Source organism: Miniopterus schreibersii (assembly GCF_964146895.1).
Source record: "Miniopterus schreibersii genome assembly, chromosome: 8".
In the NCBI taxonomy this organism is placed as follows: domain Eukaryota; kingdom Metazoa; phylum Chordata; class Mammalia; order Chiroptera; family Miniopteridae; genus Miniopterus; species Miniopterus schreibersii.
In genome coordinates, this window is record NC_138109.1 from 42,121,310 (window position 1) to 42,138,585 (window position 17,276).

General features: G+C 36.5%; 1 protein-coding gene across 1 annotated transcript in view; it reads left to right on the forward strand.

Moving 5' to 3' along the window:
* Positions 1 to 17,276, forward strand: part of IL23R (interleukin 23 receptor) — a gene marked incomplete at both ends in the record, with an annotated part of 52,955 nt that overhangs the window by 23,635 nt on the left and 12,044 nt on the right. Inside the window, 2 exons of the mRNA XM_081144872.1 lie at positions 3,647 to 3,792; positions 9,583 to 9,739. Coding sequence (XP_081000998.1) covers positions 3,647 to 3,792; positions 9,583 to 9,739 — 303 coding nt within the window. The remainder of the gene's footprint in view (positions 1 to 3,646; positions 3,793 to 9,582; positions 9,740 to 17,276) is intronic.

Genomic DNA, 17,276 nt, shown 5'->3' on the forward strand with positions numbered 1-17,276 from the left:
CCTTTTCTTATAACAGATTCACCTTGATGGATTAATGATGATTAAAGGCTATCATGTTCACTATCATTTTGGCAATATCATTTTTAGTAACTAAATTATTAGTAGTAATATTGCTGTTATCATCACTGTGATCTTATTATGACCTTAATATTATTGAATTGGGTTCCAGACAATAAGTATATTGCATTAAATTGTGGAAACAATCACACATGGTAGTACTGTGCCCATTTTACAGATAAAGAAAGCTAAAATAATTTGCTCAAGGTCACATAGCTAGGAAGGACAGCTAGATTTCATCCCAGACTTGTTGACTTGCCATAGTTTATTATCACCCCACCTCCCATGAAGGGAAAATCTCATCTGGTTGCCACCAGCAAGTCTGACTTCTCACACTGTGAACATGGGAGCCTCCTGTTTGGAGTTGTTATTTCTCCCCCTTTTCCTCCCCCTCTTCCCTTCTTATTATTCAAATAATGTAACAGTGTAGGGGCTCCACCCAACAAAGCCACCAGAATATTAATAGATGAGCTATTTTCATTGGTGACACTTTAAAAGTGAGACATTGCAAGTTAGATAAATGAATTGTCCTATGAAACTGAAGAAAGTGAACTCTCCTAGGAGCAATTTCCACATAACAGCTATGGGATTGGGCTTTAATTAAGTTAGAGAGGCTGTGCTGAAAGGCAGGGCTAAGAATGCAGTAACACTGTGTCAAAATGACATGTGAGAGGAATGTTTAAACTTCTTTTGTAGAGAAATAAATTTTAATACAGAAAATGCAGTGCCTCTGGCTGCCATTTTGAATATTAATTTCCCCCAGTGAATAATTATGGGCAAACATATGCTATTTATTTCAATACAAGTGGAAACTTAAAATATGGTATCTATGATGACATGACAGTTTTGGGGGGGTTTGAGAATTTTTTTTCAATTTATGAATATTTCATGGCAGGCAAAACTGAATAATACATTGTTTATAGATAAATGCATATGAGTTAAAAAAAATAATAAAAGCAATAGAATTATTACCAATGAATTAAGGGTAGAAGTTACCTCTGGAGGGAAAGGGAAAAGAGGTTTGGGAATGGTTGTATGGCCACCAATCAATGTCTTTCATAGGATCCAATTTAGTTTGTTTTCCAAATGGATGGTCAGTTATTTCACAATACTTTGTCATTTACTTCTTATAGATATTTTCTTTTATAGTTTTGCCATATACTTTTATCATATGCTCAGTTCTCTTTTACAACTGGATCTAGATTTGACAGCTCTTTTAAAAATGTAAAATAGAGAAAAAAAGAAATAAAAATAAAGAAGTACAATTTTATGGGAATATTTGAAACCTAAACAATGATAACAAAAATTTAATATTTGAGTCTTGTGTAACAAACAATATGTTCAAATACATATTATGTAACATTTAATTGAAAAAATATAAGTTCATTTAAACCTAAAAGCTTACATCTCTACTGCATTAACCTGCTCTGTGCTAAGACTATCTTAAACCTGATTTACTGTGTTCTGCATTTCTCATAGGACCGAACAGATTTTTGGTTCCTCCTCGGAATATTTCATTCTGCAAATGAATGTTTATGCTGCTCTACCAGTGGCAGGCCGAACTCAGAGATGGGAGATAGGAGGGGGTAAATAACATAATATTGAGGATGCTTAAGTGGCCCCAAGTGGTCTCAGAGCCCCCAAGAAGGTCCACTTCCCTGAATAACGTTAGCTTGCTCGAGCTCCCAATGGGGTCCACTTCCCTGACTCTCGAAATCTCTGAATACCAATTCTTCTTAAAGAAGCTTATACTAGTTAAAGGAAATCAACTATAGGACTCAGATGATAAGAGTTTTCAGTACAGTGAGGTCTTTAATTAGACTAATTCTGCTACTATTTCTGTTCTGTGCTAGGTTTTGCCCAAAGATTTTATTCTAAGACTGTGCTACTAGAGAGCAAATCTTTAATTTTTATATTTCTGTATAAATCATATACCTGTGCACATAATTTTAATTAATTAATTAATTTTTAAAAAATATATCTTTATTGATTTCAGAAAGAGGAAAGGAGAGGGGGAGAGAGAGAGAAACATCAATGATGAGAGAGTCATTGATCGGCTGCAGCCCACAACCCGGGAATGCGCCCTGACCGGGAATCAAACCCCGATCGCCTGGATCCTAGGTCAACGCTCAACCTCTGAGCCACGCCCGGCCGGGCATGTGCACATAATTTTAGATCATAGTTATTAATAATAAAACAATACTTTTCCTGAAGAATACTATATAAATTTAGAATAAATGAAAAAAAAAAGAATTCATAGAGGATATTAAACTGTAATAATAGTTCCTAAAAACACATATAGGCTCTTGAGTTTTTGTTAAATAATACATGTAGAGGCCCTCACTGGGTAGCTCAGTGGGTTGGAACATCGTCTCGTACACCAAAGAAGTTTCAGGCTGGATTCCCAGTCAGAACACATACCTAGGTTGTGGGTTCAATCCCCGGGAAGGGAGCATATGGGAGGCAAACATTCTCTCTCTCTCAAATCAATAAACATATCCTCAGGTGAGGATTTAAAAAAAAAAAAAAGGAATGCTAGGGAAGAAAAATAATACATCTAGAAAAGTCATAGGGTTGTTTTTTTTTTGTTCTAAGCATGCATATAGGAGAAATGGAAAGTGTCAATGGTTCTGTTCTGTTCAGATAGAACAAACTTGTAAGTATTTATGCAGTTTAGAAATATAGAGATTTCAGTTACACCCTTACTCCAAGTACAACAAAAGAACTAGTAAGATAACCAATCAGAATTTCAGTTCCCTTTTGAAAGTTATTATCATGGAACATAGTAGTAATTGGTAAAATCTTAGAGCCCTGTGAGACTTGCTTTGCTCAAATCATACTTTCAAGTACAGGTTTGTTTTAATGGAGAATAAAACAAGTTAGTAATAAGTAAAATATTCATATAAATTTCCATATAACACTGGAGAATAAAAATAATATTATTGTGAAAGGTTTAAATTTAACAACTGATCAAATCAAATTCTCTGAAGTAAATTTAGGATGCAGAAAACATCACCTCTCCCTAAACAGATGCAGGGAAGAGCTATCTCTTTTATTTCTTTTTGACACTCTTTTGTTAATAAGACCAGGGTCTGGAGTTTCATTAGTTAGGATTTATAAGGGTGTGGGAAGTGAGGGAGAGTCAAGACTATTAGAGTTCCTTTTCAAAGAAATGAAGAATGGGCTAAATAGAATTTTACTTAACAACCACAATTTTCTCCTATATAACAAAATAGAAAAAAAACACCAATCATTAATTGTTAATTAGATCATGGAATTACTTTTTAGTACTTAGAGTTTTTGCTAATCATTTTTAAAATTTATTGATTGATCTTAGAGAGGGGGGAAGGGGAGTGAGAAAGAGAGAGAAGCATGTCTATTCATTGTTCCACTTATTTATGCATCCATTGGTTGATTCCAGTATGTGTCACTGACCAGGGATCGAACCCACAACCTTGGCATATTAGGATGATGCTCTACCCAAGTGAGCTAAGTGGTCAAGGCAGTACTTTTGAGCTTTAACATGTCTATAGATTGATGAAAACTAGTGAGTTTCAAATTGCTGGGTTTTTGTTTTTGTTTTCCCTAGTGATACCTTCTGCAGCCATCATTTCCAGGGCGGAGGATATCAATACTACAGCCCCCAAGACCGTGATTTATTGGAACAGTCAAACAGCAATTGAAAAGGTTTCCTGTGAAATGAGATACAAGGCTACAGCAAACCGAACTTGGAATGTAAGCTAACTTTCACTATTCTTTAGCATGTAAATGAATGAAAAAACCCACCAACCAACAGTCAGTGATCACGGTGGACTTAACAATGATCTATTTTACATGTTTTTATTTGATTCTTTGTGTGATAGTCAAACCACTCTAGTTTTAATAATGATTACACTATGCTTCCCAACAGAGAGATGTTTTCTGCAAAGGTCCTCTTGCCTTTTGTAAATTGCTAAATAGACAAATGTCCAGCGGAGAGATTTCCATCTATTTAGCTCCTTGTAATCCAGTGTCCTAGGGTGAAATTTACATCAGTGATCACGGATATAAAATTTAAGGATTTTGTACTGAAATTCAACAGGCATTCAGAAAAGTAAAAACAGTTCAAAAGGAACTTCAGATTTTAAATGAAAAAAAAAGTGTAATTCAAAATGTAAGATTTGTGACTAGTATAGGCCTCAGTCTTAGATGAGCATAAGGTTAAAAAGTGAATGTCTAGACAAACTAATCATCCTTAAATACCAATGGCAAATTACCAGTGTCTTAGGAGAGGCATAGGTACAAGGTTCACTAATAAAATCACATCACATGAACAGAACCTGTGAGCATTAATAAAAAACTCACTAATTTGAACTATACAGTAACACTAGTCTGAGAAAAAAGTCCCAATTTAGGGTATTTGAAAAGATATGCAACTTTAGTTTTTCAATTACAATGAACTGCCATTTAGTCAAAATAATTAAGAAATGGAGTTGTCTGGCTTTGCTCAGTTGAGAGTTATTTATCATGTATGATAGATAAATGGATAAAGAAGATGTGATATATGTATTACATATATACATATATATACACAATGGAATATTACTCAGCAATAAAAAAGAATGAAATCTTGCCATTTGTGACTACATGGATGGACCCAGACAGCATTGAGCTCAGTGAAATAAGTCAGACAGAGAAAAACAAATATCATGTGATTTTATTTATATGTGGAATCTAAAAAAAACCCAAAACAAATGAATAAAGAAACTCAAAACAACAGACCCATTGATACATTGATATAGAGACCAAACAAGGTGATGTTTTCAAAAGAGGAAGAAGGTGGGAGGATGAGTGAAAAGCAAGGAGAGAAAGAGAGAGAGAGAAGAGGAAGGAAGGAAGGAAGGAAGGAAGGAAGGAAGGAAGGAAGGAAGGAAGGAAGGAAGGAAGGAAGGAAGGAAGGAGTTAATTTTAGGTGAAGATGGTGAATTGAACACCCTCACTCAAATAAAATAAAAAAGCAGTGTTATGAGTTACATATCATGTATGGATTTCAAAAAGCAGTGTTATGAGTTACATATCATGTATGGATTTACCAGTTTTCAGGGAGTTAAATGAAACGATATGTATTTAACACTAATCTTTGGTGATTAGTGTGACCCCAGAGCCGCCTTCTGCTTCAGGCTCATCCTGAGCATCAGTTTTGCTGTAGACCAATGTGTTTAAAGAGTGTGAAGAAGAGGAGGGTAATACTATACTGACTTCATGACCTCCTCTAAAGGTTGTTCTTTAAAAATAAATCCCTGATGTCAAGTTGTTTATTTACCCTTGTTCCTTTAAATCAGAAATGTGTACGTCCAGTTGTTCAGGTTACACTTAGATGCGAGTTCATGTGCTGCATCATTTGGTCAGTAACCAAATAGCCATCCTGCTGGACTCCTTGACTTATGGTATCTGTGTGTACAGCAACCCCACACTTAAAGCCTGGGGCAAGTGAGATAAACACTAAACAAAAACCCATGACCTCTCTTTTGCCCATGTGGAACTTAAAGTAAATTTGAGAACAACCTAAATGAAATTCTTGAGTCTTAGATTTTGAGTTAATAGGGTTTTGCTCAAATAGAACATCTGGAGCCCTTGTGTATTGTCACAGTCATAGGATGATACTGAGAATATGGAACTCCTTTATTTGGCATAAGTAGGAGGAGATTATAATAGGCTGTAAGAATGTTTAGAAAATACAAAGGAATTATCAGTATCTCTGCATAGGTTTTCAGAAAGCAGCTGTTTTCTGGTTGAAACTTTCGTTCTCTGCTCCCCCTGGTGGAGCTACATATGCCACTGTGAGACTTGGTAACGGGTAAACTTGAGCTCCTTTTTCAGTACCTTCTCTTCAATCAGGAGCAGGCAAATGAAGGAGCTGAAGGAATATTTGTTATCCCATCTAATCTTTATAATAATATTCTGTGATAGGTAATATCAGCTCCTTTACAGAATGGGCTCAAAAGAGCTTAAGCCAAATTCTCTAAACTTTACACTGTTAGTAACTAAGTGCCTCTCACAGAACTTACATCACTTTTGGGCACCCAAAAAATTTGGAAAATGAAAAAACAGGTATCCTATCCCTTCTACTATGATTCTCCCAAATGTAACCAGTCACACAGACAGAAAAAGGTGAATTACTATTTCTATCTGGATGACCCAAGTCCCGTTAGTAGTAGCCAGAATGAAGCTTGTGTTTTACACTGGCTACCCCATCAATTTTGTCTGGGTCATGCATAAAGTGTTGTCTTTGCCTCCAGGTAGGGAGACAGGAAGTCAGAGTCAAGAAGAGTGGGAGGACATAAAGGACTACAGATTTGTTCTTCAACCTCGGCTCTTCCTCCATCAGACATTGCTGGAGGGAGGTTCTTTACTTCCAAGTGGCAGGCAGCTCCCAGGAAAGACTTGTGGCTAAGCACACAGGCCCTAGAGTTCAAAGTCTAGCTCTGCCACTCTGGTTGTACAACCTTGGGCAAGTTCTTTATCTTCTCTGTGCCTCATTCTTCCCATACCTAAAATGGAAATAAGAGAAGCACCTACCTCATAGGGTTGTGGGGGTGATCAAATGCTGTTAGAAGCTAGCCCGGAGCCTGGAATAGAGTTAATGTCCAGGAAATGCTGATTATTATCATTATTTATTCTTCATCTTAACCTCCAGGGAGCCATGCAGCAGGCTTTGCAGAGCAAAGGAAGCCCACCTGAAAATCAAAACCATGCATTGAGAATGCTTTTCAGCCCCTTTTAGCTAAGCTGCATCTAGACTGTGAGGTATCAGCCAGCTAGCCCTTCAGGAGATCCCGCAAGGCTGACACCATGGGGAGAATATTTACCTACTTGGTTATTTTCATGGACTGTCTCCCTGGCATCTGAAACTTGTGTCAAAAATTGAGCTCACAGTCCTCAGCAGCAATCCTTGCCCGTGGCTGTGTACCCTATCTCAGGACCATTTGCCACGTTGCATATACTTATCTGTTTACAAGTGTATTTCCCTGTCCTTTAACTGTGAACCCCTGGAAGGCAGGGCTGTTCCAAAATCATTTTTGTATCTACATCGATTCTTATAATGTCTAGAATCTTATAATGTCTCACATAGATAGTATTTTAAAACATTAGCTGTAAGTATTATTGTTTGCCTTTAATAGTGCCCAACAATACTGTTTTGTTTGTTCGAGTAGATGGATTAATGGTGACTCATTTCTCTAATTACACAAGACCAGGATATTGGCAAACTTTTTATTCAACGGCCAAATAGTAAACAGTTTAGGCTTTGCAGGCCATAAGGTCTCTGTCCCAACTACTGAACTTGTCATGGGCAGCATGAAAGCACCCATAGACACTAAGTGAGTGGGCATTGTTACATTCCAGGAAAATTTTATTTTTGGACACTGAAAATTGAATTTTATATAATTTTCATGCATCATGAAATAGTCTTCTTTTTATTTTTCTTCCAACCATTTAAAAAATGTAAAAACTATTCTCAGCTTATGGGCTGCACACAACCAAGCATTCGTTCTTTTCCTGGAATGTCTAACAGAACAGTACACAGATAGCAGAGGGTCAAATCCTTGGCCTTTGCATTTCAAAAGTATAAATGCTGGGATAAGACAGGAGACTTGCTAGAACATGGGATTATTAATCACAACTAAGTTTCCCAGTAATCATGCTCCTACCCTCCTCCACCAAACAGAGGAATCTTTTGATTCCTCTCTCTTACCCCTGGCTCCACCCGCACAGAAAGAGCAGAAACTGGCCAGGGCCAGGGGTAAGAGAGAGGAATCAAAAGAGTCAAGACCCTGGTGAGTCACTGAGAAGGGCCCCCTCCCCTGGACTATGTCCCAGGTTGGGAGTTGGAGGAAGTCAGGATTATAGAGCTCGGAATAGGTTTGAGATTTTCCTTCCCTCCACCCAAGGATGCGCCCAGAAACTTGGATGTAACCCTAAGAAAAGGGCCTCCTCAAACTGATGGAGATTAAGTTTCCATGTCCCACCTTCAGAATTGAGTGTCTAACTAGAAATTAACTGCTATAAAAAATAAAATCATATTTCTTGCACTTGAGATCAAACCCTCTCCATAGTCGCTCAGTTAGGTCTAGCTTTCAATGTTCATTTCAGCCTCTGAAAAGAACACCTTGAGGTGTCATCTTGTGCTTGCAAGGCCCTAAGCAGTCACCTGGCTTGACTCATGGGAGAAACAACTCTGTTAACAGTTCTGTAAAGTTATTCTTCCTAGTTTAGAATTTGGAGTGCACTTTAGGGTACTTCCTCAAGAGGACCTATCTATAAATGTAATGGCAAGAGCCAGATTGGAGAATAGCAACTCCCTTCTAAGAGAAGGTAATATGAAGCAGAATGCATTTGAAAGTCAAACTTTTGGCACAAGTAAAATGTCTCCTGGGTTCCAGGAGACCCCAAGTGTCGCCAGTCACATTTACATAACAGAAATTCCAAGGGCCATGGTTAGAAAAATGGCTCAGGGAGACTCTGAATTATATCTTTCAGGGAGCATGACATCCCCAATACAGATATTTTCATGAATTTTACATTTTCAATGCATTGCAAGTTTTAGAGATTTATGTTAAGATTGTTGGTTTTTTTTAAGATTGGGTTTTAACAGAAGAATCCCTAAATGAGGTTGCTATCTTGCTCTTTAAAAAAAATCTTGATAGTTTCAACTTCTTCTTTCATGAGTGTCTAGTAACTATTTTCTCCCAGCCGCTGCATAAATGCATTTCTAGATATATTTTATGTCTACCTTTCAATTGTGCTTCACTTTTTTCAGTAAATCCACTTATCACAACACACTGAAGTTGCTGTGTAAATGCCTGGTTTCTCTCTCCCATATGAAGCAGCTTGTTTGGGGGTCATTTTTCATTACATTTTATAGCAGGTTGTAGTGCCCCAGAAAACAATTTGTAAGTTTATACCTCAGCTCTTTTCTTGCTTAACTTCCATTGGATTTTTATAGTTCAACTTTCTTAAATGTTTTATTTTATTTTCTCTCACACACATACATATACATAAGAGGTCTTACAGAATGTGCACAAATTTCCAGTAAGGACCAATTTAGCAGCTTGGCTTATAAGTAATTTTTTCTAAAAGTTATCATTAGCAAGTGAAATTATTTCACCATTCATGAACAATTATTGATCTAAATATCCAACTGGAGAGAGAGAGAGAAATCAAACAATTGTTATTAGATCCCCTGTTTCTTCCACCCCATTATAATCTGCTATTTCAAAATTAAGAATATATTATGTTTGGACTTTCTTGAAATTTAAAATCTTGAGAGAGTTGTCAAATGCAATGTGTACTTCATTTTTAATATAAAATTACATGTACATATTATTGACGGCCATGTTTTATATAAAATACCCTATTTCTCTTTGTTTTCCCAGGCTCTAGGAGAGTGCCTGAAACATAATAGGTACTCCATGCATTTCTGCTAAATGGAATAATTGTTTTAAAAGCACATTGCATCATTTCATTATTGTTACTCATCCATTTTAGGTTAAGGAATTTGACACCAATTTTACATATGTGCAACAGTCAACTTTCTATTTGGAGCCAAACACTAAATATGTATTTCAAGTGAGATGTCAAGAAACAGGTAAAAGCTACTGGCAGTCCTGGAGTTCATCATTTTTTCATAAAACACCTGAAACAGGTGAGTGTATTTATATATTTAATCTGTTAGGCTTTCCTTCTGACCTCTGTCTCTCTTCTAATTATATATATTTTTTTCTTCTATCAAAATTTACAGAACTATTTAGGGCAAGTGGTAATACTTAAATTTTCATTTTGCTTTAATTTTGTTAAGGCTGACTACAGTTTATGTAAAGGTCCTCAAACATTCCTGGGCATGAAAACTACCTGCTGTGCATGTTCATCATCCCTCCTTCACAGGTCTCAGGTAGTGGGAATGGGGGGATACTCAAGTGTCAGCATTTCTTACAAACATCCTGGGTGATTGTGAGGCACATAATAACTTAAGACTTTGCTTTGAAAAAAACATTATTAAGAGTTACATTCAACTCTTTAGGTCAGACTGATAAAATATATTCTTTTAGAAGAATTTCTAAAAGAGATACAAATCAAATTGTATCAATAAATATTGATTACCTACTATATACAAAATAATCAGAAAGAGTTAAAGCACTTAAATATGAGATTATTCTCTTCTCAATAAAATCTAGTTGAGCTGCTGTTTATCTTTAAGTATATATTATTAATTTAATATTCTAGTCATTTACACATGTAATTCAATAAAATCTTAACCAAACAGACTTCAATTGTAAACAATTGAACAGAATTCAAAATAAAATGAATCTATTGTAACTGTCATAAAATTCCATAATTGCCCCATTATACTGAAGATATCTCTCTACTATAGGTAGTTTATACACTAGATTTAATTTTTTCTTTTCAGAACTAAAGAACTTAATTATAATCACGCTATTGTTATTAGCAACTTTATTATAACATCTTGTAATTGTGTCTTATGTTTTCAAAGCGCTTTACATGCATTATAAATATTGGTGACCACATATAGAGAAAGCAAAGACCCAAAGACTGGCTTAAAAGTTCTTTTAGCACCTCTTAAAGCCCAAATCTTAGGAACACATTATTATTTTTTTTTAATAATTTTTTAATTTTTCAATTACAGTTGACATACATTATTTGCTTTGAGTGTACACTCTAGTGATTAGCCATTACATAAGTGATCATCCGATAAATCTTGCACCCATCGGACACCATACATAGTTATTAGAATATTATTGACTATATTCCCTATGCTGCACTTTACAGCCCCATGACTATTCTGTAACAACCAATTTTTACTTCTTAATCCTTTCACCTTTTTCATTCATTCCCCCAACCCTCCTCCCATCAAAATGTTCTTTGTATCTGTGAGTCTGCTTCTGTTCTGCTTGTTTGTTTATTTTGTTTTTTAGAGTCAATTGCCATTTTATTCTAATTTTGATCTTTTTTCCCCTTTCTTCTTAAAAATGACTCTTTAACATTTCATATAATACAGGCTTGGTGGTGATGAACTCCTTTAGCTTTTTCTTATCTGGGAAGCTCTTTATCTGTCCTTCAATTCTAAATGGTAGCTTTGCTGGGTAGAGTGAACATAGTTGTAAGGTCCTTTTCATCACTTTGAATATTTCTTGCCAATTCCTTCTGGCCTACAAAGTTTCTGTTAAGAAATCAGCTGGCAGTCTTATGGGAGCTTCTGTGTAGGTAACTAACTGCTTTTGCTTCTTTTAAGATTCTGTCTTTAGTCTTTAACCTTTTGCATTTTAATTATGATGTGTCTTGGTGTGGGCCTCTTTGGGGTCATCGTGTTTGGTACTCTCTGCGTTTCCTGGACTTGTAAGTTTATTTCTTTTACCAAGTTAGGGAAGTTTTCCGTCGTTATTTTTTCAAGTAGGTTTTCAATTTCTTGCTGTCTCTCTTTTTCTTCTGGCACCCCCATGATGCAAATGTTGATATCTTTGAAGTTGTCCCAGAGGCTCCTGACACTATCTTCATTTTCTTTTTTGATTCTTTTTCTTTTTGCTGTGCTGATTGGGTGTTTTTTGCTTCCTTAAATTCCAAATCACTGATTTCATTCTCAGCTTTATCTACTCTACTGTTGGTTCCCTGTAAATTATTCTTCATTTCAGTTAGTGTATCCTTCATTTATGACTAGTCGTTTTTTTATGCTGATGAAGTTCTCACTAAGTTCATTGAGCATATTTTTCTATGCTGGTACAATAGCAAAAGGTTAATTAAGTGGCTGAATGCAGGGTGACTTCAGGATAATAAATAATAATAGCTAAATTTTATTGGATGCTCTCTCTGTGTTGGGCACTAGGATAAGCATTTTACACATGAACTTCCCTTTATTCATCACTGCAGGAGTGTAACTATTATTCCAGTTGTGCAGATGAAAAAGATATGAGACACAGAGAGATCGAGCAGTTTTGCCAAATGTTACAAAACTGGTAAATGGCAGAGCCAGGGCATAATGCAGGCTGTGGGATTTTAGCACCCACACTATAGCTCTGCTGTTTCCTTCCTAAGAGACCTAGGAGGGCCCCGTGTCAGCACCCCCTCAGCCACCTAACCAAATCCCCCTCTATACACTAGTTAATAAGAAAACTATGCCAACAGCACTTCATTTTAAGTGTAATGTTTGTTATGAAAATGCAAACACATGAGAAAAGAGTAAACCATAAGATGCTATTAATTATTTCTACTTTGGCATGAATACAAGATGTGAAAGCAGATTTGGATTAAGGTGGAGAGAATGAAACCGCAGGACTCCAGGAACCTTGGGATAGGGCAGTCTGAGATGAGGAAAAGTTGGCCTTGGCAGAGACAGGACCACCAGAGGGCAATTCATGTTTTTCCAGCTGGTCCTGGTTCAGTCAAGTTTCTAGAAAGCAGTGCTTCCCAGAGTGGACCATCTGTATTAGAAATACTTGGAAATTAGTTTCAAATCAGATTCCTCAGCCTCTAGTCAAGTGATACTTCTGCAGTAAAGTGTAAGAACCACTTCATCTAGAGGTTAGACACACCCTTTAAGAGGGACAAGTGTCATGAACAACAATGTTGGGTGTGGGCAGAATATACAGGGAGACCAAAGAGCACAATCAAGTGGGGTTTATTCCTGGGATGCAAGAATGGTTCAACATATGCATATCAATAAATGTGATACACCACACTAACAAAATGAAGAATAAAAATCATATGATCGTGTCAATAGATGCAGAAAAAGCTTTTGACAAAATTCAACATCCTTTCATGGTAAAAGTTCTCAACAAATTAGGTATAGAAGGAATGTACCTCAACATAATAAAGACCATTTTTGACAAGCCCACAGCTAACAATCATACTCAATGGTAAAATGCTAAAAGCTTTTCCTCAAAGATCAGGATGCCCATTCTCACCTTTTCTATTAACACAGTCCAAACTAGAGCAATTAGGCAAGAAAAACTTAAAAATATGCAAATTAGAAAAAGAAGTAAAATTGTCTCTTTTTTACAGATGACATGGTCTTATATACAGAAAACCCTAACATCTCCACCAAAAAACTATTAGAACTAACAAATTCAGTAAAGTTTCAAGATCAAAAATCAATATACAGAAAAACCCAAAACCAATTGCATTTCTGTATACTAACCAGGAACTATCAGAAAGGGCAATTAAGAAAACAATCTCATTTACAATAGCACCAAAACCAATAAAATACTTAAGATTAATTTAATCAAAAAGATGAAAGACCTACCCACTGAAAACTATAAGACTGATGAAAGAAATTGAAGACACAAGTAAATTGAAAAATATCTCATGTTCTTGGATAGGAAGGATCTATATTAGCGGTGGTTTTGGAGGGGAACAGAAAAGAGTTGGCATTGAGAATCTCAGGCCATTATCTCTTATACTATCTGGTCATCTCTCTTCTTTCTCTTCCTCCTGCCCACTGCTTCACTAGTCACCCCAGCCCACTTCAGGAGGCTGGAATCTCCAGAAGCACCGGATGTGAGACCATTGTCCTAGTGAACCATGCCATCCCACATTACTCCTCAGCCTAGACCCTGCCCTGCCTTTGGATGTGAGGTTTCAGCTGAGATCCCGAGAACCCAAGGCTGCTGAAGTTGGTGCTTCTAGACCACCAACCTGGAGAGCTGTAAAAATTCCTGGTGTCTATAAGCAGTACTGCAAGAGCCCCAGAGGGGAAAAGATAATTTGTCAGTACAGAAAATCAACATTGAAAATGTGAAAATCAGTTTCCTAAATTCAGTAGCACTGATATAAAAAAGGTGAAAAGAGGACTTCCAGACAGGAATGTTTTCAATTCTGCGCTGTAATACAGATGCCTTTATAAAGACAGAAAGGCCCAGGCTCTGTAATCTCTTTAATGACAAGTCAGAGGCCTGAGGGAAGGGCAGTCACATTTCATACATAATGACTAATTAATTTGCTTGAATTGCTACTTGCAGTAGAAAAGTTTCCCAGAGAAATCATATTATTCTTTTTTATTTTTTGACAATTCTCCAAAAGTATGAGCAAGATATTAAACCACATTATATTTTGTTCCCACAAAACGCTATTGGTTGTTGCATTACCAATGACTCCATAAAGATTCTCATTAATTTTTCAGGACTTCTAATGACTAAAAGAAAAATAATACATAAATGTTATAGCAATGCAGCTAAATATAGATGATATTAAATATAATGAAATTAGAGGGTGGCACACAGAATGTACTTTTCAAAAATTCTGCTGTTTCTAATTAGAGATTTCTGATTCATTCATATTGAGATGGATTATAAATTTGTAGATTCATGTTTACTAAACTGGGTTAAACAGATACACAATGTTCCTTAACAACACACTAATCATTTTAGACTCTTCATCTGCATTTATTTCTTTTTCTTTGGGTCCTGTACCTAATAAACCACTGGAGTTCTGTAGAATAAAAAAATAAAAAATAAAACCACCTCAGAAAGCTTCACAATCTCTCTGAGGTTTGCAACCCACTGATAGAGACTAAAGATTATGCTTTTCCATGAGGAAGTAATAATCTTCTGTATTAGTTTCCGCTGCAGGTATTATGAGTTATCACAAACGTAGTAGCTTAAAATTATACAGATTTATTCTCTTATAGCTCTGGAGGTGAGAAATCCAAAATCACTATCACTGGGTTAAAAACAAGGTATCAGCAGGGCTTCGTTACTTCTGAAGGCTTTAAGAGAGCGTTTGCTCCACTGAGGCTCCCACAGTGGAAAGCCCCACCTGCCTCTTACCTATTTTAGGATGCCCACAAAGAAGTATGTCCTGGTGCTGGGCAACTACAAAAATGGCAAATGATCACTAGACTCTTTCAAACTCAAGAATAGGTACATACTTGAGAGCAAGGCTGCACTTTTGAAGAGTCTTAAACCACTGGGTAAAACTTGGAAGTTGCTCATTCCTGCGTATAAAGTTTTGCTACACTTTGACATCAGACCTCTGGATGGTCCATGTCCCTTAGGAAAATTTCCTGGGTAGCTGTTGAGTTTTACCTTTTCCTCTTCTTGCACTTTCTCTTTAACAACACGATCGCCACACATGTATTTCTTGCCTTCTTCTCCCTCTATGTACCAAGTACTTACAGCCTAGGAATAGAAGCATGAAGATAATTCCTTGAATGTGTCTAGACACACACCCCTGTCTTTAATATGCAAGGATGACATGATAACCCATGAAATGATTCATTGTTTGACTTGCTTTTCAAGGTGTGGTAGTGAATTTGTCCTGACAAATCCTTTTCTCTGCCCTGGGCAACTGGTGCATATTTGCTATGTCTGGCCATTGCCTTTTGCTTTGCCACTGACATGAAGTAGAGTTAAATTTCTACCCTTGGCCCAATAATGTTGAATTCCAACCATAAAGCTAAACTGGCCTGGGGAGCTCACACTTAAATGCTGTGAAACAGCTGAATTGATTAGAAGGAGACTAGAAAGAAACCAAAAGGAGATGTTTATATTTTAAGAAAAATAGACTTGAAAAAAAATTCCAATAACTTGAAGAACACACCCTTTGTCTCTTTTAATATGACTCCTCTTTCTTGAATATCTAGAACCTTCTGAAAGAAAGGTCTAGAAAAAAAAGTCCCTGTATCAGCTCTGGTCAAAACCTTTATGATGTGAACCTTGGTTAATGTATCTTTGACAGCAAGATCAACAAGGGAAAAGGTAAATTAAGGGGCCTTACAAATGTCCATATCCTATGGCTCAGAAATTACACTTATAGAAAGAAATCTAGTCTTAGAAGATAAACAGAGATATGGAAAGGAGATTTATGTACAATGATATTTATCCAAAAGCTAGTTTTAATGGTAAGAATTTGGAATACAATCTAAAAGTACCATAATAGCAACAGCACTTACTAAGCTTTTAATTTGTGTAAGGCATGGTACTAAGTGATTTATATGAATTATCTCATCAAATCTCACAAGTGCTGTTAATATTCAATTTTACAGATGAAGAAACTGAGTCACAGAGACATTAAGCAACTTGCCCAGGGCCATGCAAATCCAAGTAGTAGATCCAGACTTGACCTGAGCCTTGTCTGAGTCCAAAGCTGGTGTGTGAAACAAATACAGTATGAAATTGATGAAATATTAAATTGTCATTAGTGATGATTTTGACAATTTTTAGTAAAATGAGGAAATGTTCATGATATAATATTAAATAAAAAAGAAAAACAAGACACGACATTTAGTAAAGAGCATGATCTCTACTAAGGTTCAGATATACACAAGGATTGTTAACAAATATAAAAATAATTGTTTCCAGTTTGTGAACAAATATAAAATGGTATTTTCTTTTCCATACTCTTTGATACTTTTCAAGCAGCCTACAAGTAGCATGTATTGCTTGTATAATCAAGGAATATAGTTGGTTTTTGGAAGAAAATCACTCTCGGCTGGAATATTCTAAAAATCAGTGCTAAATGGAGTGGCCCAGCCATAACCCACTGTGGTGGGGTTCAGAGCCCTACAGGCCCAGGCAGTCCTAATACACCGCGGCCAGCGCCCAGCGGAGCCAGGGCCAGGTCTCAGCATGGGAGAGGCTGCTTTCAGGGCTGGCTGAGCCAGCCTGAGCCATCCTGCTGCAGAAGGGAAGTTACTAATTAATGGGGCCAGCGACCAGCAAAACTGTGTGTCAGAACTGGGTGGAAATTTTCACTCTGTGACTTCTACCTGTGTGACTTTGGGCAAGTCGTTTATTTTTTTTTATGCCTTTGTTTCCTCATCCATAAAATAAGAGCAATGGTGTTATCTACCTGATTAAGTTGTCGCGAGGATTAAATGAGAGGAACTAGGTAAAGTCTAGTACACGACCTGGGACATAATTCGTACTCAATAAATGTCACTTAAAAAGAATAACAAGCACTCTTTGGCCCATGGTGGATGTAGAGGGAAGGGCTGAGGAGACCGATTTGACATCATCCGTAAGAAACAGATGGGCTACATTATTGCTAAAACCTTTTGAGCAGATTTGACGAAATTAGGCGGGTGTTTGGTAGGCCCAAAAATGTATGTTATGTTTCTAGTTTTGGCCAAGTATAAGAACCTACATTTTTTGTTTGAAACCATTGTAAATTCCCTATGAACACATTGTCTTCTATAAGACTAACTCTAATATCCAATGTCAGTGTGTATAAGT